This window comes from Nerophis lumbriciformis, linkage group LG34 (assembly GCF_033978685.3).
Source record: "Nerophis lumbriciformis linkage group LG34, RoL_Nlum_v2.1, whole genome shotgun sequence".
Classification (NCBI taxonomy): domain Eukaryota; kingdom Metazoa; phylum Chordata; class Actinopteri; order Syngnathiformes; family Syngnathidae; genus Nerophis; species Nerophis lumbriciformis.
The window spans coordinates 26,258,957-26,281,462 of NC_084581.2; the positions used below are offsets into that span (position 1 = coordinate 26,258,957).

General features: G+C 38.8%; 1 protein-coding gene across 2 annotated transcripts; it reads right to left on the minus strand.

Annotated features, from left to right (window-relative positions):
• Positions 1 to 6,059: 6,059 nt before the first annotated feature.
• Positions 6,060 to 19,052, minus strand: ndufaf4 (NADH:ubiquinone oxidoreductase complex assembly factor 4). 2 transcript variants are annotated; one of them, XM_061929242.1, is made up of 4 exons: positions 19,032 to 19,052; positions 13,743 to 13,863; positions 13,552 to 13,643; positions 6,060 to 7,170 (listed from the first exon to the last, which is right to left on the minus strand). In XM_061929242.1, exons 1-4 carry the CDS (start codon positions 19,035 to 19,037, stop codon positions 6,868 to 6,870), a joined length of 522 nt encoding a protein of 173 aa, XP_061785226.1. In that variant the 5' UTR covers positions 19,038 to 19,052; the 3' UTR covers positions 6,060 to 6,867. The 2 variants fall into 2 exon arrangements, with proteins under 2 accessions (XP_061785226.1, XP_061785227.1); XM_061929243.1 differs by lacking the exon at positions 19,032 to 19,052 and having other exon boundaries at positions 13,743 to 13,869.
• Between the last annotated feature and the right edge of the window lie 3,454 nt (positions 19,053 to 22,506).

Sequence of the window (22,506 nt, forward strand, 5' to 3'; positions counted from 1 at the left end):
CCGATCCGCGGATAATCCGCGGACTCCGCGGTTGTGCCCGCAAACCGCGCATCTCTACTGCACGCTGTGTCCGAAGCCCGTCTGCATTCCTGGGAGAACGAGCCCCGCATCACGATGTGCCCCGGTCGTCACAACAGTAACATCTTTGTTCAGCAGGAGTCCTATTGTCGTTGTAAAAAGTGTCAATAAATAGTTGTCCGAGTTTAGTTTCAGAAATGAAAACAGAAAAAATGGCCTGAATTTTTTTTTTTGATTTGCATTTAAGAATTCGAAATAGAATCGAGCTCCTGTGTATGTTTTGGTATTTTAACTTTCTTTTCATAAAACCCCTCCCCCCCAAAAATGACTGTTTTTTTAATGTCGTTTTAAATACAAAAAAGAAAATTGAATAACAAAGCGTCTTTCCTTTTTTGGTTTTAAAAAGAAAAATGAATATCGACAGTAAACAAAAACATAAAAAAATTAATAGGGTTTCATAGTCTGACACCGGAAATGTTTTTTTCTTTCAAATCAAAAGCGGAGATACGCGCATTTCTGGCTAAAATGTATTTGGACTACTGCACAGAACATATTTTAGACATGGCACAACAAGGTCTGACGTTTACATATATGATATATCTACATGCACATATCATATATGTTGTAATGTTAATGTGCCATTTTTGAGCACAGTAACCACCGCTAGGGGATCAGGCGGGGTCCGAGGCAACTGGGCCAGTGTATTGTTTAGAGCAATAGAGCGAGCAGCGGTGCATAATGTATCTGTGTGCTGCTCTTCAATAAAGTTCGAGTTGAGCATAATAAAGAGTAAGTCACTTTACTACATTGGCGACGAGGATAAATCAAGACTTCAATGGCGTTGTTTGGAAATTTAACGGACTTTGACCAGGCTACAAATGATTGGCAACAGTATGCTGAACGCCTGGACTTTTACTTTGTGGCTAACAAAATCACAGACGAAGGACAACAGAAGGCAATTTTCCTGAGTTCGTGTGGGGCCAAAGTATATGCAGTGTTGCAGGATTTGTGCCAGCCTGGTACAAATCAGGCTGGCACAATGCTTCAGAAATTAACAGATTACTTTGTGCCAAAACCCAGTTTGATTGTGGAACGATTCAAATTTCATTCTAAACTGAGACAAGGTCAGTCCGTTTCTTCATTTGTCGCGGAGCTAAGGAGGCTCACAGAACATTGCAAATTTGGAAGTGCAATAGATGACACGCTTAGAGACAGACTAGTGTGTGGTATCAACGACGATCGCATCCAACCTCAGTAGTTGTCTGAGGATGATGAAAAATTTACTCTGGCTCAGGCCATTGACTTGGCCACATAGATGAAAACAGCATCCAAGGACCTGGCGGACTTGCAACTAACTGGGGCAGAGGGAACCGTCCACAAAGTTCAGCCAGGAGCAGATCGACGCATCCCACTGAGTGGCTGTTTCAGGTGCGGTAGTAGTCATTGGCCGCAGACTGCCGGTTCATTGATTCAGTTTGCTACAATTGCCACAAGAGGGGGCACCTGGCCAGAAAATGTCGTAGTGCCAGGCAGATAAGGAAACCTAAGGGACCAACATCAGGTGCAACTTATAGGTTGGGAAATGAGACTGAAGATGTAGAATATGCATGCACACTCTATAACCTGAAATGGAAGCCTACCAGCAACTCAAGTTGAATGAGGACTCAAAGAAGTTCACAACAATAAACACACATCGAGGGCTATACCAGTACACAAGATTGCCGTATGGGGTGTCTTCAGCATCAGAAATTTTCTAGCGCACCATGGATGGTCTATTGCTAGTAGTGGTGAGAGTGGACAACATCCTAGTGACAGGGAAGGATGATGCTAGCCACTTAAAAGAATCTCGGAGCGGTGCTTGAGAGAATTGCAGCTGCAGGCTTTCGCTTGCGACGACAAAAATGTGTGTTCATGGCACCCGAGGTATAGTTATCTCGGTTACAAAATCAACTGCAACGGCATCCATCCAGTGGCGGACAAGGTCGAAGCCATTGTCAATGCACCTCAGCCGACTGACCAGACACAGCTAAAATTGTTCCTTGGAATGTTAAATTACTATCACAGATTCTTGCTAAACATATCCACCATCTTGGAGCCTTTACACGAACTGTTGAGAAAGGGAAATGAATGGAAGTGGACGACAAATCAGAACCAAACATTCGAGGCAGCTAAAAAGTGTCTCCAATCTGATAAACTGCTGATACCCTTTGATGACGGAAAGCCACTTTACCTGGCCTGTGATGCCTCGCCATTCGGTGTAGGGGCAGTTCTATCTCACCGTTTCCCAGATGGTTCAGAGAAGCCCATTGGATACATGTCCCGTTCACTAACAGTGGCTGAGAGGGGTTACTCTCAATTGGAAAAGGAGGCACTAGCCATCATGTTTGGCCTAAAAAAAATGTATCAATACCTTTTCAGCAAACACTGCACCATCGTCACAGATCACAAACCGCTGATGAGTCTTTTAGGTGAGAGCAAAAGCATTCCACAGTTGGCAGCAGCCAGAATGCAGAAGTGGGCCTTGCTTTTGGCAGCTTATGAATACACCCTAGAATACAAGGAAGGCTCGAAACATGGGAATATTGCTGCCTTAAGCCAACTCCCATTGCCAGCCATGCCCAGCAGTACACCACGTGAGGAAGAGGTAATAATGCTTATGGAACACATGAATGGGATTGCAAGCCAAGCCAAGCAGATCCGGGAATGGACCAGACGAGATCCAATTTTGTCCAGAGTGCAACAATGGCTCGTGGCCCAAGGTATGTGCTGATCCATGAGTGCAGCCGTATGCCGTATACGTATAGACAGCATGAGCTGAGTGTGGAAGATGACTGCCTTCTGTGGGGGACAAGGGTGGTAATACCACCTCAGGGTCGACAGGTCATGACAGAAAAGCTACATGCAGCTCATCCAGGGGTCTAACAGATGAAATCCCGAGCCCGGAGTTATGTGTGGTGGCCCAACATGGATGAGGAGTTGGAGGCAGCAGTGCGCAGATGCCATACATGTCAAGCTAACCAGGCCACACCTCCGGCCGCGCCACTGCATCTCTGGGAGTGGCCAAATCAGCCATGAATGAGACTACATTTCGATTTTAGCGGGCCCATCTTGGGGAAAATGTTTTTGGTTGTCATCAATGCTTACTCCAAGTGGATGGAGATCATCCCAATGCAGTCCATAACCTCCTCAATGACCATTGAGAAACTGAGAAGTATCTTTGTTGATGGCATCCCAGCAGTTCTGGTTACAGACACTGGGCCAAAACATGTGACAACAGCCCCATACCACCCGTGCTCCAATGGCTGTACAGAGCGCACTGTATGGGTCTTCAAGGAAGGCATCAAGAAGATGGGGGAGGGAAGTGTGGAAACAAAGGTGTCCAGGTTCCTGTTTAAATACAGATCAACCCCTCAGACTACAACCGGACCACACCTGCGGAGCTGCTAATGAACAGGAGGTTGGGAACACAGCTAGACATGGTCCGGCCAGCACTGTGAGACAAAGTGGGCTCAAACCAGGCAAAACAAAAACAGAACCATGGCAAGAGGGCCAGGGACCGAGTGTTCACGGACTATGAGGCCGTATACTTACAAGGATATGCGGGCCAGAAATGAATTCAGGCGAGACTCGTGGACAGCAAAAACTCAAGACAGCAAGCTGGTGAGAAGACATCAGGATCAGATCCCTCCACGTTATGATCAGAAGGAAACTCATCCTGACACATCCGAGGACAGTTTTCTAGAGGATTTCCATTCAGCACCACAAGGAGCAGTTGATCAGGAAATAGTTGGTAAGGAACCAGGTGAGCAGGAACAAGGTGATCAAGCACAGGATGCAGAAGTGGGAGTCAGGGGCACCGCTCACCAAAGGAAGCCTCCATCATATCTCAAGGACTATTTTCTCACACAAACTCAGTGATTTCTGGGGGACTAGGAATATTTGACTGGACTATGGGTGGAGGGAATGTTGTAATGTCAATGTGCCATTTTTGATCAGGCAGCACCGTGACCACGGCAAGGGGTTCAAGCGGGGTGCTGGGCAACTGGGCCAGTGCATTGTTTAGAGCAGTAGAGGGAGAAGTGGTGCATAATGTATCTGTGTTCTGTGCTTCAATAAAGTTAGAGTTGAGCATAATAAAGAGTAAGTCACTTTACTACAATATGAAAGTGGAGGTAAAAAGAGATTTGATCGCACATCATAGTACAGATTTGTCTTTAAAATAGCTACTTCCGGTTCCAGTGTAGGAATATGAAAACACATCCATTTTGATTTGCTTTTCAGTTTCAGTTTCTATTGATTTGTGTGTGTAGATATGGACATTATTGAATACAGGGATTTAATTACTTCTTCTGCTCTTTTTGGACTTTTATAAAACACTTGGCTCACTGGAACATGACTTTCTTTTTCTAATGCTGGAACACACTGGATTTGGTATTAAGTTTTCGCTATGTTATGATAATATTAATAATTGTGTCTTACAAGTCTCAGGCACAACCTTGTCCTAAAAAAATTAGAGCAATTTTCAACTGCTATTGAAAAGATTCAATAATTATCTAATGTATCAGGACTTTGCTTAGACCTTTAAACATGTGAATTGTTTCCTATCCATGAATGTGTGAATAAAAACATTTGCAATGTCCCTGTAAAGTCTGAGGTGTGATATATTTAGGTATTAACTATCAAAAAACAAACACAAAAAACTAACAAAGAAAATAAAATTAAAGAATGCATTTAGGCAAGCAACACAGAGATTTGTCAATACTTGGACGTATTTACTTAACCAAAATGGAAAGTTTATCCAGACGTATTTATCCTGCTTATTCTCATTTCATACCTACTAGAATAATAAAATAAATAAACCAAGCCAACTTTAATTTCATTTGGAGACATAAGACTTATTATATAAGAAAACGGTCGGCAACATGGTGAAAGTATATAACAATGGAGGACTTCCATTATTAATCCTAAACATTTAATTAAAGCACTATTTTATTAAAGCATGTCTTATAGTAATCCAGGTAAACAAAACAATGCATTTTGTTTATTTAATTTGATGAAGACGAAATTTTAAAAATAGATACATTATATTTCTTTCTTCCATTACCAACCAAGGTGAAAGAAAATCACTTGAAAACCACAAACAATATTTATCCATATTTTTGGTTAAGTAAATACATCCAAGTATTGACACATGTATTCGTTGCCATAAATTTTGCTTAGTTTGGCGTTCTTTAATTGTATTTTCTATGTTTGTTTTCTGAGAGTTATTTTTATTTTTTGATAGGTTATTACCTAAATATTTCACCTCAGACTTTAAGGGACTTTGCAAATATTTTTATTCACTGATAGGAAACAATTCACTTCATGCGTAATTAAATCCCAGTATTCAATAATGCCAGTCTTATGTTCTTATGAAGGGAGCGCCCTTTGGGGAATCCTGACTGTTTAAAAGGCAAAGATAATTTCTCATTTTCTACCGCTTGTCCCTCTAACATGTAAAGAAAACACTTTAGACATGGCACAAAGTTCCATGACTTCTACAGAAATATCTACACATATATATAACAGAAACTGAAAAGAAGACCAAAATTGATGTGTTTTCATATTCCGACACCGGAACCGGAAGTAACGATTTTAAAGACAGGACCGTGGACTATACTTTAAGAAAATCTGTACTATGGTGGACGATCAAATCCTTTTGCCTCGACTATCATATTATATGTGCATATAGATATCTGTATATGCAGACGTCAGACATCGTCGTGAAGGGCTCCAAAGACACTGCAGCCAGAAAAAAACGAGTATTGTAGTATCCCCGCTTTAACTTTGAAAATAAAGACTTCTGGTGTCAGATTACGAAAAAACATCCGTATCGGTCTGTTTTTCCGTTATCTTCATTGTTCTTTTTAAAACCAAAAAAAATAAAAGCGCTTTGTTTTTCAATGTTCTTTTTTGTATTTTAAAACAAAATTAAAAAACACATTTTTTAAAATCTTATTTATGAAAAGAAAATTAAAATACCAAAACATACCCAAACACGATGCAGTTTTTCATTTTATTAGATTGATACGATAAATAATAATTCTTGTCTGCACTGATAAAGGGACGTACTAATATCTACCATATATATGTGTACCTTGAAACGAAACACTCACCCAAAACTTAAATACAAATAAAACCAATATTTTTACTGTATTTTATAAGCAAAATTCGTATTTTGTTTGCAAATAATTGTTTACCTTAAATCCCTTATATCTGTTTGCAAATCTTTTTTTAGTTGTTGCATAATACACAGGCAAAGTATCACCCCCCACCACCCACCACAGTGCTTGGTCGTACGATAACTGGGACGGTATACAAAAGCAGAGGCAACATTTTTTGAAAAGAAAAAAAAAAAAAAGTTTTTCGAAAAGCAAACCATACCAAAAGTGGGGTGCACCAAAACCCAGGTTTTAAAGCTTAAATGTTCAGCTTTTGATGTCAAACCCAAATTTTCAATCTACAGCAAAACTACATCAATTGGCCTTGCTGTTCCAATACTTGTGGAGGAAATGTCTATGTATTGGTAAAATAATTTTGAAGAACCACACTGAGCGGATTGCTTAGAAAGTATTCATTACTTGAGTTCAACGCAAAAAAAAAATGTAAGTAAGTCATAATTTCATACAACGCTGGTTATGTTCACAAGTATTTATTAACAACAATCCATCCATCCATCCATCCTCTACGGCTTGTCACTCTCGGGGTCGCGGGGTTGCTGGACAAGTCGCCACCTCATCGCAGGGCCAACACATAACAAATTGTTGCAAATCATTTAGGTTGAAATAATGACAGAATCAGCCTTTGCCCCTAAATGACCTTCAGCTGTTTTACATTTACAGGTGGTAAGATCTGAACCTGGAAGGGGATGAAAAACTCAAGAAGAGAGTTTGTTTCTTTTAAGTCCAAAGAATATTCTTTAGCAATCTTCTGCGACGTCCATGTTTGAGGCTCATTCTGGTGGCTTCCGACGGCTTTAATAGCTTCTGTGATGGTCAGTTTGCCTCGAGGAACTTCTGTCAGGTTTGCAAGGCCATAAGAGTTTCCTGGAAGGAAGAATTTCGTCGGTCTGCATTTTGTTGCATCATTCATGCTCACCCCCTCCTTTATGGACTGCGTAAAGGGGACACACATATATATACAATGACTCAGCTTTGGTGGATCTGGAATTTGTACATGTTGGGTTATTTGTTCTTTTCTCGGCACAACCACATTATTATTATTATCATCACGTATAGCTGGGCGTTATGGCTGAAAACAGTATCACGCTAAAAGTTTTTTTTATATTCGTCGATATCAGTAGTTATTGATATTTTTTATGACCTATGAAAAACATGGACCAGGAGAAAAATATATTAAAATTAAATTTTTTTTATTTCAAATGTATTTAAGTATGGAAATTAATTTATATTATTATGCAGTAACTATTATTTCAATGTTATTCGACCAAATTAATATTTTAAAAGTAGCACATTTGTTATACTTGTATTTATTTTATTTATACAGACTTGCTCTTTAGTTCCTACTTGTTTCAGTACATCATCCAAATAGGAAACAGACGAGAGTTGTAAAGAAAAGATGAGCATGGCGAAGGACTATGGTCCAGTTGAGAAAAAAACCCCAAAAAACTGCCATACTGTTGAGGTAACTTTTCCTGTTTTATCGAGAATTTCTCTGCAGCACTAATTTTTTTATTTCTCTTCTCACTCCACTCAAAAATCAAAAAACAAAACAAGGAAAATAATTTTACCTTATGTCTGGGAATATGTGTGACACTGTTGAACACTGGAGTTTCAGAGTTATAAACGAGCATTGGCTTCACGTTGTCGCCACCAGTGTTGCCAATTTGGCGATAAATCTGGTGACTTTCTAATGCTCTTGTATGGGAACCGAATTAAAAGTTCAGTCACACTTTGAGCAGATATATTTCTCAATTTAACTCACTTAGCCAATTTTCACCACATTTAAATATAAATTAAATGTTGACTCTAAATATATCTAAACGTTAAATCTAAACCTAAATCTTTAATATAAAAATATGTTAAATTTAAACCTAAATGTTAAATCTAAACCTAAATGCTAAACCTTAAAATCGTACATCCAAATCTTAAATCTAAACCTAAACCTAAATGCTAAACCTTAAAATCTTAAATCTAAATGTAAGCGCTAAATGTTAAATCTAACCCTAAATCTTAAATCTAAATGTGAGCGCTAAATCTCTCGCCAAGTGTAAAGATTATTAATAGGATGTCAATATTCCACCAATCAGACGCCTTTCAGCCGCAAAGCCACGCCCACATCTCTGCTTTTCAGTACATCTCACTCCTCCACTCTTCTTACTGCTGAATAAGAAAACATGACAGATGCTTAATGACAAATAATGCCAATTAGATAACAACTTGTTTTAAATGGTAGCTTAAAGTGAGAGTGTGCATGGTGTGTTGCATAAAGACAATTAACGCTGCACTTACGCGTTTGACAATGAATGGAATTGATTCTTGTGTGCATGAAATCCCATATTTCTATTTGTATATTTCATTTCACTGCGCTGTTACTTCATGATTGTGTCACATAGGAACTGTACTATCGCTACAAACGACGCGGTCATTGTCATAAGTTTGCTGAGAGCTGCGAGCTGCCAGAATCCTTTTGGATCGGTTCTAAAGAATATGTGTTAATTGAACTGAATGCTAAAACATGATCATAGTGAGAATGAAATAGGTTCGGATCCGGTACATGCCAATATGCGCCATTCAATATGCTTATTTTCCAACTTCCTGCTCCTTGCAGAACGGCTGTCTAACTGAGCAGACAATAGTGATTTAAAAGAAAGTAAGATGAAAAAAAGATGTCTTTAATTCACATCCACTATAACCATGCTTTTACCGTTTAGATCACAATCAAGACATTCTTTAGAACCAGCGTGTCAACTGGCTGCATGCAGCAAACTTATATGACAGTGATCGCGTTGTTACAGCAAAGTACAATTCATATGTGACATAATCATGACATAACAGCGAAATGATGAAATACACATACAAATAGAAACATATGTGTATTCATGCACACTGCATGCCTCGGTGTAAGAATCAATTCCATTTGTTGTCAAACATGGAAGTGCAGCATCAACGTGTTTGAATGTCTAATTTTCTCTCACACACACTTATTAAACTGCAACATTATTGGCATTATTTGTCATTAAGCATCCTTCTGTGCAGCATCAACATGTTTGAATGTCTAATTTACACACATACGCACACACACGCACACGCACACACATTAAACTGCAACATTATTGGCATTATTTGTCATTAAGCATCCTTCTTCCGCAGTAAAAAAAAAAGACTGCACTGGGAGGCAGAGATGTGGGCGCAGCTTTCCGGCTGAGAGGCATCGATCGGATTGGTGGATTATTCACATCCTATAAATATTCATCTTTACACTCTGCGAGAGATTTAGCGATCAAATTTAGATTTCGGATTTAGGTTTGAATTTCAGATTCAGGTTTAGATTTAACATTTAGCGCTCACATTTAAGATTTATATTCAACTTTTAAATTTACATTTAGGTTAAGATTTTACATCTAGGTTTAGATTAACATTTAGCGCTCACATTTAGATTCAGCATTTAGGTTTAGATATAACATTTAGATATAATATTTAGAGTTTACATTTAATTTAAATGATGAAAACTTGATAAATTTGAGAAAAGTGAGTTAAATCTGAGAAAAGTGAGCAGAAGGGAGACCCTCACAGGGGGGGAATTGTAGCGGTTCGCGCATGGGCAAATCATTTGCCTTCTGGACTTGAATTCGGAAATTCCGACTTCCCAGTACGAATCGGCTTCCTTGGACATCGAGTAACGCAGTGCGGGGCAGTTCCCCTTACTATGTTTTCTAATATTACTGGGGATCTAAAGGATTGCATTAAGAGACACTGGTACATTTTAAATAGCGTTCCTCAGATAGGTCATGTATTTCGGGAGTTCCCCATTTTTGCTCATAAACGTGCTCCTAATTTAAGAGACCAATTAGTCAGAGCAGATTGTTTTATTCGTCCACAACATTTTCTATCATCTCTTCCCAATGGTAATTTCTCATGTCGTAACTGTGTTCAATGTAATGCTATGATTAAATGTGAATATTTCTCCCGTCCTCATTCAGGTCGTAAATTCGTAGAACTTAATTTGTTGTGTACCTTCTCAAGTGTCCATGTGGCCTTTGTTATGTTGGAAAGACCCAAGAGGGAGCTCAAAATTCGCAATTCAGAATATAAAAGTAGCATTAGGAATTGGGATATACAATCCTCTGCAGCAAGACACTTTCATAGTGCTGGACATGATATATGTTCATTGAGGTTTCAGGGTTTGGAAGAAGTGAAACCTTTGAGGAGAGCGGGAGATAGAGAAAAAGTTTTACTGCAAGGTGAAGCATTTTGAATACACACGTTACAAACTAGTACCCTAAAGGGATGAACGAGGAGTTGCTTTTGGTAGGTTTTCCATGAAGTTGTCTATATGCATATAATGTATTTCACATAGATTTGTTGTGGCTTGATGTAGGCTTCAGGTTGGTGCTTCATTTTGGTACTTTATTTGTATTAAATTATATATAGGAGGGAGCTATAGCCATTCTAGCGCTTTATTTATTTTTTTCACTGTGCTGATGAGTGGTGTCTCCTTTTATTATAATGTTGCCCACACATTTTTTTGTATTACTTTATTTATTTTCCTATGATACTGTACTGAGTTTTTGATTTATTTTGTACAATTTTCCATTGTGTCTATTATTTCTGCACTTTAATTTTTGAAGTTGTTCTTGATTTATTGTTATGTCAATTGATTGACCACAGCTGTGACTATTTAAGTGCATCACTTCCTGTTGAAAATTGCACACTGATGTAGACATTTTCGAAACCGGTCTGTGTTTGGTAGCACCTGCGCAGTTTGTATTAAAATTAAAAGAAGCACACAAGTGTTGCTTGCTTTTTTTTAATTTTTTTTTTTTTTAAGTAAACTTTTTGCCGGGCACCTTTTTTTTTTTGTTTTAAGTTTTTTGGATAGTGCGTGTTTTTCCTGCATTTTGTACCACGGTAAATTTTTACCATCACTTCATTCCCCTGGCAGCTAAACTCATGCGGCCGTTGTATGACACTCTTATAAAGGGCAGCTCCCAAGCACATGGTGGACTGGTCCGACGCGCAGCGCAGTGCTTTTGTGGGGGTCAAGTCTGCTCTAGCTAACGCTACCCTGTTGGCGCAACTATTACCCGAGGCTCCGAGTGCAATCGCCACAGACGCTTCAGACTATGCTGTAGGTGCAGTGCATGAGCAGTGGGTGAGTGGCACTTGGCAACCTTTAGCTTTCTTTAGCAGGCAGTTGCGCCCCTGCAAGCGCAAATACAGCACGTTTGACCGTGAGCTCCTCGGCCTCTATCTGGCCATATGTCATTTCCATTTGCTGCTTGAGGGAAAGCATTTCAGAGCTTTTGTGGACCATAGCGAAAGTGCCCTCACTTTCGCTATGGCCAAGACGGCCGAACCGTGGTCCACTTCCCAACACGGCCTTACGCCGTCTCACGTTCTCGCTTCTTTATGAAGGGTGCCATGACGCCCACCGAGGCCCACTTCAGCCTCCTTACGATGGGCCATTCCGCGTTTCCTGTTGGATGTCAGGAGTCGGTTTGAACGAATCACGGTAGACCGGCTTAAAACGGCCCACTTGGATCTTAGTCAGCCGGTTACCAAAGACGTACCCCCGCGCTGGGGTCGTACGCCTGCTCTGCCTGGACCCCATGACAAGGTTTTGTGTCCTTCTCCACGGGCCCCCGGCACCTTTGACAGTGCAGATGCCCTCTGCAGATGATTGTACCGGTGATTGTACCAGTCCGGCGCACCCAGACTGGTCGGCCCCCTACCCCTCTAAATTGACTGGGTTTTTTTTGTGATGGCGAATTCTGGGGGGATGACGTGTGTAGCGGTTGCTTTAGGGACATAATTCACCAGACCTGTTTACTTGACTTTGTCGTCATTATTCACTGCCATTGTTCTATTGTACACATAATGTTGTTTTTGGTTAACATTCATATATGCAGTTAAAAGGTGCGGCCCCTTTAAGTGACCGTCAGCGTTTTATCAAAGGCAGGGGTTTGTTGTGACCGTCATTTTTGAGTCGCTTTTATGTACAAACACACTTCTTTGTTTGATTAAACGGCGCACACGTTTGTGTGTCAAAGCTATTTCAACTTGTCTTGCTTTCGCATTACAAGCGCAACAATGCCTTATAGTCATTGTACAAATTCCAAGTCCGTTCACATTTGTTGATGTTACCGCTGATGTTTTCTTCGATGTGCATCTTGCACATTCCAGCACATTTGCGGTTGCATTTATTTTTTTTCAAAATTCACATATTCTTGCATAATGCAAATTTTTGTACATTATCCTGTAGATTTTGTATATCTGAATCTTTTATTTTTACCCAATCAGCTCAAAATGAGGTTTACAGATAAACATTTTTTCCATTTTCCTGTATGTTCAGCACATGTTGAAAATTGACAATGAAGATGACTTTGAGAACATTAAAATTTACTGAATTAATTTGTCTCTAGAATGCATTTTACATTGACTACATTTTCACTGTTTTTTGGTAAAAAAATTGATGACAATTAAAGACTAGTCAGAGCTTTTTACTAAAAAGTAAAACAGATTACAAAGTTAAAAATGTTTACAATGTTAACATGTTTACCACCCTGCATGACTGATAACTAAAACAACTGGTTGTGAATGTGTCTTGTATAGTTTAGAATAGGAACAAAGCTGATTGCATCTCAAACAGATCTTCTCCAATTAGCGCCTGTTTTCCCGAATTAATTATTTTGCATTGGGATCAACTCAATCCATGTTTTGGTATCCTTTGATACCAACTTGTTACAGAATTGTTGACTTTTTCCCTCATGGCACTATTCAAATTTGGTCAATGTTTGCAAATGTGGACCTCCAATATGGAATCCTGACCGGAATTCTGACGTTGTGAGAACAGTCGAATACACTACATTAAGACCGTCTATTCCGGTAAGTGTGCGGCCAACAACAGTAATCGATTTGGGACAGCACTTAACAGTCAAATTATATGCACACTTAGAAAGTAAGTACATAAGGTACATGAAGTGCACTGACAGATATATTCTATTTGAGACACAGGCATTATCAACTCAAGGGTGGGCGTACCATCACTAATTCAAAATAACATGTTTGGACGACTGGAAAAAGCATGAAATAATAAACACGGTATATGGTTTGATTTTTGTGGGCCCTGAAGTGGCTAATGTAATTTATGCTAGATTAAATAACAAAATATAACTGTCACTGTCAAACAACTCAAGGACATGCAAACATGTAATGAGAGGTTGTCTTATTTAAAATACAAGGTAAAAAAAAAATGTTTCGGTGACAACCAAGGTAATTGCGCTGCACACTTACGAGTACATTTGGCACTGACCTTCACCGTCTGTGTGTTTACAGACTCCACGTAAACAGACTTCAGATTTGATAGTAAATCGTTGTTCTTCTGATGGACGGTACCAACATTTCCTACAAACAAAGCGTTACTATTTCAACATGCGATCATTTACAATCTTTTTGTAAATTCGTTGCTGCTGAAATGATGTTCTAAAGCCTTCAGGCTCTCACCGTCATGGTCGGTTGGTTGTGTAACCGCGTGTCTTGGTGCTGGCTTCGGCTTTTCCTTGGAAATTTCTCGCTGAACTCTGTTTTCTAGGTTGACATTTCTGAACATGCGTACGACTCGTGACCCCATTTTATTTTCTTCTTCTTCTTCTTTTGTTTTTATGGCGGTTGGCAAGCAACCTTGTGGTGTGCATTACCGCCACCTACTGTAATGGAGTGTGGATCGAGGTGGATCCCTACTCTATATTCTTTTATTTAACCCAGTATTTTTTAAATATGTGCATATTGCTTTATAACCTATGTGTTCTGAGTGCAGTCCTAATATATCTTCCACTGCTAACCTAATATTCTCTTTCGCTAACTTACTTTCCAGTATTTCCCTTTCTCTATTATATTTCCTACAATGTATTAAAACATGTCCTACACTTTCTAGCTGTTGGCAAGAATCACACAGTCCTGTAGTATGCTTCCCTATCAATTTTAATGAACTATTTAGATATGTATGTCCTAATCTCATTCTAGTAATAATGTCTTCTTCCTTCCTATTTCTATTGCCTCCTCTCATTACACCTACTCTCCTCTGGACTTTGTAATACTCTCTACCTGTTGTTTCCTTATTCCAATTATCCTGCCACTTTTTATTGTGTTCCATCTTAATTATGTTCTTCACTTCCTCTTTACTGTGCTTAATCTCCATGTTTACTTCTGTTTTAGTGGTTGCTTGTTTTGCGTATTTATCCGCTAATTCGTTCCCCTCAACTCCTACATGAGCAGGAACCCAAAGAAATGTTACCACACCTCCCGCTTTATTTATTCTGTAATTTGCCTGAACTATTTCATAAACTAAATCTTGTCTTGTTTCTGATGCTATGTTTTTTATGCTCATCAATGCACTGCTGGAGTCTGAGCACACGACTGCTTTTCTTGCTTTATTTTCTTCTATCCAATGAATTGCCATATAAATTGCTACCAATTCTCCCGTAAAAACAGATAACTTATCACTAATTCTTTTATTTAATACTATGTTTCCTTGTGGGATAACAGCTGCTGCTCCTACCTTATTATTTATAGTTTTTGATGCATCTGTGTACACCATGATGTTGTCTAAAAACGTTTTCTCAATCCATTGTTCTATCTGGTAACTATTTAAATTTCTATTCTTTAGTAATTGCATGTTTACATTTGGGTTTTCATACATCCACGGTGGTATTGCAGGGATTGGTACTGTAGGGCTAACTTTAATATTATCAATTTGAGCTTTAATACATATGTCTCCTATTATCCACCCGAAATTATTCATTTTTTTCTTCTCTTTTTCTTGGCAGTTTAATAACACTTGATGGGTTGGATGTCCTTGCTTGGATCCTTTTAAGTTTGCCCAATAAACTGCTGACAATTGATCTCTCCTCATATCTAAAGGGTTTTCATTCATCTCTACTTGTAATGCTGCAACTGGGGTTGATTTTGTAGCTCCACAACATAACCTTAAAGCCTGTGATTGGATCCTGTCTATTTTCCCAAGTAATGTTTTTGAAGCAGATTGATAAATAATGCATCCATAATCAATAACAGATCGAATTAAAGTCATATATATTGCTTTCAATGTCTGCCTATCAGCCCCCCAATCTTTACCCCTCAAAGCCCTCATTATATTTAACACCTTTTTACTTTTCTCCACTATTTTGCTGATGTGGGTTGACCAGTTAATATTTTTATCAAACCATATACCCAAATATTTAAATACTTGTACCTCTTCTATATTTTCTCCATAGAGTTTAATTTGGAGCTTGTTTTGTACTTTCCTCTTTGTAAAATTTATGACTTTTGTCTTTCCAACAGAGAATCTTAAACCCCAAGCCGTTCCCCATTCTTCAACATTATTTACCGCTTTTTGAATCTTCTTTTCTATATGATTAGTATTTCTACCTCTCTTCCACATCACACCATCATCAGCAAACAGTGTCACATCCACTAACCCTTCTACTTCACTAAAAACTTCATTTATCATTATTGAAAATAATACTGGACTTATTATACTTCCTTGCGGGGTCCCATTTTCCACTTCATATACTCTGCTGTATTCATTCTCTATTTTTACTAATATTTTTCTACTTGTTAAGAAGTCTTTTATCCATCTATACATTTTCCCTCTAATCCCAATTTTATTTAGTTTTATCAGCAACCCCTGTTTCCACAACATATCATAAGCTTTCTCTATATCAAAAAATACTGCAATTATACTTTCTTTATTTATTTGTCCCTTTCTAATTTCCTCTTCCAGCTGCACTGCTGGGTCGTTTGTGTTTCTTGCTTTGCGAAATCCACTTTGGTAGTTTTTTATTATTTCTTTTGACTCTAAATAATATACTAGTCTTTCATTAATCATTTTTTCCATTACTTTGCCCAAATTTGAGGTCAATGCTATCGGCCTATAATTACCTGCCTCTTCTGGATCTTTCCCTGGTTTGCATATTGGAATTATTACAGCTTCTTTCCACTCCGCTGGTAATTTTCCTTCTTCATATATCCTATTATATAATTCCAAGACCACTTCTTTGCCAATACTACTTAAATTCTTGATCATCTGATAACTCACCTGGTCTTTTCCTGGTGTTGTATTTTTAACCTTTTTCAATATTCGAACCATTTCATTCAAAGAAAATTTCATATCTATAGTGTTGGTTACCCTATTATCGTTGTCTTCCATCATTTCCCCAATATTTAAACTAATTGTTTCTTCTCTCTTTTGTATTTCTACATTTCTCAAATTATCATTACTGTGCACTTTAACAAATGTTTTTGCTAAAAGTTCTGCTTTTTCTTTATTTTCTACCACACACCGTGTCCCATCTTTCATCACATGATTTTTATGTTCATTTCTGATCCCTGACATTTTCTTGATCATTCCCCACACTTGGCCTAAAGGAGTATTTCTATTTAATGATTCACAAAACTTTCTCCAGTAGTGTTTTCTTGTCTTTTTAATAACGTACCTTACTTTAGCTTGGTGCCTTTTATATTGGATCATATCTTGGAAATTATGTGTTCTTCTCAATATTCTAAATGCTCTATTCCGTTCTTTTATTGCGTCTGTGCACGCTTGTGTCCACCACGGCACTATCTTCCTTCTTTTCCCTATACTACTCCTTGGTATACTCTTTTTGGCTGCTTCCATTATGCACTTTGTAATATCTGTATTTAGTTGTTCAATATCTTGATTTATATCCACTTCCTTTAATGTCATGTCGGTACTTTCCCTATATTGTCCCCAGTCACCGTGATTATACTTCCATCTTCCTTCTATTTTAGTGCTTTCTGTCCTTTGATTTATGTTTATGTGAATGAATATTGGGTAGTGATCACTTCCTATAGTGCTGTCTTTATTTACTTCCCACTCTACCTTTCCTGCTAACCCTTGTGACACTAGTGTTAAATCTATTGCTGTTTCTTTACCCGTAACTACATCTAACCTTGTTCCCGATCCATCATTCACACACACCAGTTCTTTTTCCTCCAAAAATGCTTCCAATGTTTCCCCATTCCAGTCATCCCTTTCACCCCACATTGTGCTATGTGCATTAAAGTCACCACACCAAATGATATTGCCACTCCAGTGCTCGACTATTGTTTCTAATTGATGATTTTGTAATTTCTTGCACGGATTATAGAAGTTTAGCACTTTGTATCTTTCTTTATTATTCCATACTTCTACCCCTACTATTTCTAGTTCTTGTTTTTCTTTTAATATTGTATATTGCATATCTTCTTTAATAAATATGGCACATCCTCCTCCTTGCCCATCATTCCTATCTTTACGTATTGTTATGTATCCTTTTATTATAAAGCTCAATTTTGGCTTCAGCCAGGTTTCTTGAATACATAGTATATGTGGTTTATTTTTCATATTATTAATATAACCCTTTAGTTCCTGTCCGTTTGCTATTAAACTTCTGGCATTCCACTGAACAATTAACATGGCGTTGGATTGTGGTAACATGACTCGGTCTCGTCTACTCTCTGTAGTTCACCTTGTACCTGTTCCCAAGATAGTTCTTTTAAATTTAAGAACTTTGCTGCTGCTTTGACAATTATTTTGATCTTCTCAGTTTTATTTCTTGCCTGTTCTGTGCAGTTTATTACATATGCCAGGAACACAACTAGCTTGTCCATGGAAAGTCCTGTATTTGCTGCCTCTTGTTTTTTATTACTTGTACTATTGTCACATCTGTCTTGTTCTGATCTATTCTCACTTCTATCTTGTTCTGCACTTTCTTTATTTCTTACTTTAACTGCCTCTGCGTATGTAATATTTCTTTCTACTCTGATTTGCTGTACTTCTGTTGCCTGTTTCCTAATGACACATCCTCCATACGCTGCTGTGTGATTCCCGCCACAGTTACAACACTTGACCAGTATATTGTCTCCACATTGTCCATATTCATGCTCTCCTCCACACCTTCCACATCTCAACTTAGCATGGCACACACTGGCTATGTGCCCATAGCGTTGGCACTTGAAACAGCGTACTGGGGGTGGGACGTAAGCTCTAACGTAAAAGCTTAAAAACCCAATCATAATTCTTTGCGGTAGAACTTCCTCGACAAACTGTACTAATACAGATTCGCTCTCCGTCTTTTCTCCATTTCTAAATGCCATCATTCTTGTCATCATCTTGACAGTACCCCCTTTTATTTGTCTTTTCAATTCTTCTAAATTTTCACCCCTTGGGATTCCTGTCACTACTCCTCTTGCCCCCTTTCGTTCCCCCACTTCCATTTTTTCCTTTATTATCTTATTGCACAGTTTTTGCAACCGCATTGCTTTGTTCTTTTGCTCTCCATTTTTGCATTTAATCAAAAGTCGTCCGTCCCTGAGCACCTTCGCTATCTCCACCTCTCCAATGTCCTTCTTTAACCCCTTAACCAGTGTCATCAAACTTATATCATTCATGTCTTGACCTGATTTAAATGTATATATGATCCTGTAATTATCTTCCATGGTCTTTTTCCTCTTTTCTACTTCTTCATCTTCTTCGTGTACTCTTTTAGCACTCGATTTTCCTTCATGCCCTCCACTCCCCTTCTTTCCTCTCTCCCCTCTAGTCCTATCCACGTCCATACTTTCCTCATACATCCCGTCACTATCCCCTTCCATCTCGATCCAGTCACAATACAGCTTATGCGCAACCGCCAAGGAGATTTAGATACGCTCACTTGTTAGCCACCACTCCTTGTTTTACTTCCGCCTTCGTTAACACGTCACCCGTCGTCCCCCGTCTGCGCCCAGCTCGACCCCCATTTTATTTTTCCTCTTCTTCTTCTTTATCTACTTTTTCTTCTTCTTTGGTTTATTGGCGGTTGGCAAGCTACCTTCTGGTGTGCATTACCGCCATCTTCTGATATGGAGTGTGGACCGAGGTGGAACCTTAATCGCTCAAAAACAGCAACCACGAAAGATGAGGTTGATGTAAACATTAAGTTCTCTAAGAGGGAAGGTAAACCTATAATTGGACACAGAGCTAATCAGCAGTGGCAAATAATTTGGGAAAATGATGAAAAACAAAGCAGTTATTTTCTGTTCAGAACCAGGTCCGGGTTCCAAAATGTAGAGGGGCTGTAAAGAAACATCAGGTAATAATGAGCAGAATTTGGCTTGGGCCTATTTTTATATTTAAAAGATATCACCTGATTCTAGTAAAACTCACATAGATAGATTATTACAGGCATTTTAAGACGTATTGCATTTTTGGTTTTGGAGTTATGTTTATATAACTTTCATATTTAGTATGACAGTTATACTGAGTAAAAAAAATATTTGTGTATTTGCAAACCTTACAAAAGATAATTTTTCTAGTAAAACTCAAAGATACATAATTCAAGGCATTACTAAAAATTGTGCACGTTTGGTTTCGGGGTTATGTTTGAATACATTTGTATTGCTTTTTTCGCATTATCTCAAGATTCTAAGAACATTACTGTCATTGTGAGTAAAAAACTAATTTTTGTGTTTGCGATCCTTAAAAAAAGCATATGTTTCAAGTAAAACTCACAAAGATACATTATTTCAGGCATTATTACCTATTTTGCATGTTTGGTTGAGTTGTTATGTTTAAATAACTGTCATATTGAGTGTGACAGTTATACTGTCATATTGAGTAAAACCAAATTTTTGTATTTGCAAACCTTACAAAAACACCTGATTCTAGTAAAACTCACATAGATAGATTATTACAGGGCTTTTTTTAGACATATTGCATGTTTGGTTTTGGAGTTATGTTTATATAACTTTCATATTTAGCATGACAGTTATACTGTCATATTGAGTAAAGAAAAATGCATTTGTCTTTGCAAAACTTACAAAAGATACTTTTTCCAGTAAAACTCACAAAGATACATTATTCCAGGCATTATTAGACATTTTGCATGTTTGGTTTAGGAGTTATGTTTTATCCATCCCATCCATCCATCCATTTTCTACCGCTTATTCCCTTTGGGGTTGCGGGGGGCGCTGGAGCCTATCTCAGCTACAATCGGGCGGAAGGCGGGGTACACATTTGTATTGCTTTTTTCGCATTATCTCAGGATTCTAAAAACATTACCGTCATATTGAGTAAAAAACTAAATTTTGTATTTGAAAACCTTACAAAAGCTCACGTTTCTTTTAAAACTCACAAATATACAGTACATTATTTCAGTCCTTATTAGCCATTTTGCATGTTTAGTTTATGAGTTATATTTAAATAACTGTCATATTGAGTTTGACAGTTATACTGTCATATTCAGTAAAACAATTGTTTGTATTTTCAAACCTTACATAAACACCTGATTCGAGTACAACTCACTTAGATACATTACATGCATTTTTTGACACATTGCATGTTTGGTTTTGGAGTTGTGTTTATAATAATAATAATAATAATAACTGGGATTTATATAGCGCTTTTCTAAGTACCCAAAGTCGCTTTACATGTGGAACCCATCATTCATTCACACCTGGTGGTGGTAAGCTACTTTCATAGCCACAGCTGCCCTGGGGTAGACTGACAGAAGCGTGGCTGCAATTTGCGCCAACGGCCCCTCCGACCACCACCTATCATTCATTATTCAGTTCACCGGTGTGAGGGGCAAAGGGTGAAGTATCCCGCCCAAGGACACAACGGCAGCGATTTTTGGATGGTAAGAGGCGGGGAGCGAACCTGCAACCCTCAGGTTTCTGGCACGGTTGCTCTACCCACTACGCCATGCCGCCCCATATATAACTTTCATAATTAGTATTACAGTTATACTGTCATATTGAGTAAAAAAATGCATTTGTCTTTGCAAAACTTACAAAAGATACTTTTTTCTAGTAAAACTCACAAAGATACATTATTCCAGGCATTAATAGACATTTTGCATGTTTGGTTTTGGAGTTATGTTTGAATACATTTTTATTGCTTTTTTCGCATTATCTCAGGATTCTAAGAACATTACTGTTATATTGAGTAGAAAACTAAGTTTTGTGTTGACAAGCCTTAAAAAAAGCATATGTTTCGAGTAAAACTCACAAAGATACATTATTTCAGGCATGAGCTATTTTGCATGTTTGGTTTAGGTGTTATGTTTAAATAACTGTCATATTGAGTGTGACAGCTATAGTGTCATATTGAGTAAAACCTATTTTTTGTATTTGCAAACCTTACAAAACACCTGATTTTAGTAAAACTCAAAATTATTCCCGGGCGCGGCCACCGCTGCTGTTCACTGCTCCTCTCACCTCCCAGGGGGTGATCAAGGGTGATAGGTCAAATGCAGAGAATAATTTTGCCACACCTAGTGTGTGTGTGACAATCATTGGTACTTTAACTTTAGATACATTATTACAGGCATTTTTAGACATATTGCATGTTTGGTTTTAGAGTTATGTTTATATAGGTTTCATATTTCATACCGATGTTTGAACACATTTTTATTGCTTTTTTTGCATTATCTCAGGATTCAAAGAACATTACTGTCATATTGAGTAAAACCTAAGTTTTGTATTTGCAAACCTTACAAAAACACCTAATTCTATTAAAAGTCACATAGATACATTATTACAGGCATTTTTAGACATCTTGCATGTTTGGTTTTGGAGTTATGTGTTATGTGTGCAAGAGGGAGTTGACGGCACAGACACAAGAGGGCAATAAAGCGCACTCCTGGAGGCGCAACAAGCAGAGCGCAAAGATGAGGGCAATGCGCCCTGGCCGTGACAGTATTCCCCTCCTTATGGACAGACCCCAGATGTCCTAGAAGTCGAACCAGAAAAACACAGGAACAAAAGTCAAGGGAGGGTGGAGGGGCGAACTGGTGGTGGGTCGCCGGCCCAAGTTTCCTTGAATCCACCGGGGACGAGTCTGGTGGCAATGGCTAGTAGAGCACCGCTGTGGCCGGCGAGGCGGGTGACCAAGGAACGGCCACCTTCTTGGCCGTCGGGAAGGCGGACGCGAGTGGCGCCAGACCCACAGCAGCCAAAGAGATCCACGTCCATGTCCTGGGCTTCGCTGCCGTTGGCGCAGAAAGCATCCATACCCTGGCCACAGAGGGCGCCACTTGCGTGCACCTGATGGCCGCCTGTGCGGCCGGCCAGCCGGAGGTCGCGGGGGCGACGATGCTGGAGACGTGGAGGACGATGTCGTCGGAGCCGCAGACGTAGCAGCAGGCTGAGTAACTGGCCAAGGTGCTGAAGCATGAGCCGGCCGTGGTGATGAAGCCGGCGCTGGCCGTGATGCTGGAAAAAAAAGTCA

Coding starts and splice junctions, on each gene's coding strand:
- ndufaf4 (XM_061929242.1), bottom strand. Junction 13,644..13,742: donor ACAACCAACCGACCATGACG/GTGAGAGCCTGA, acceptor CTTTGTTTGTAG/GAAATGTTGGTACCGTCCAT. Junction 7,171..13,551: donor TAAACACACAGACGGTGAAG/GTCAGTGCCAAA, acceptor CCCTTTACGCAG/TCCATAAAGGAGGGGGTGAG.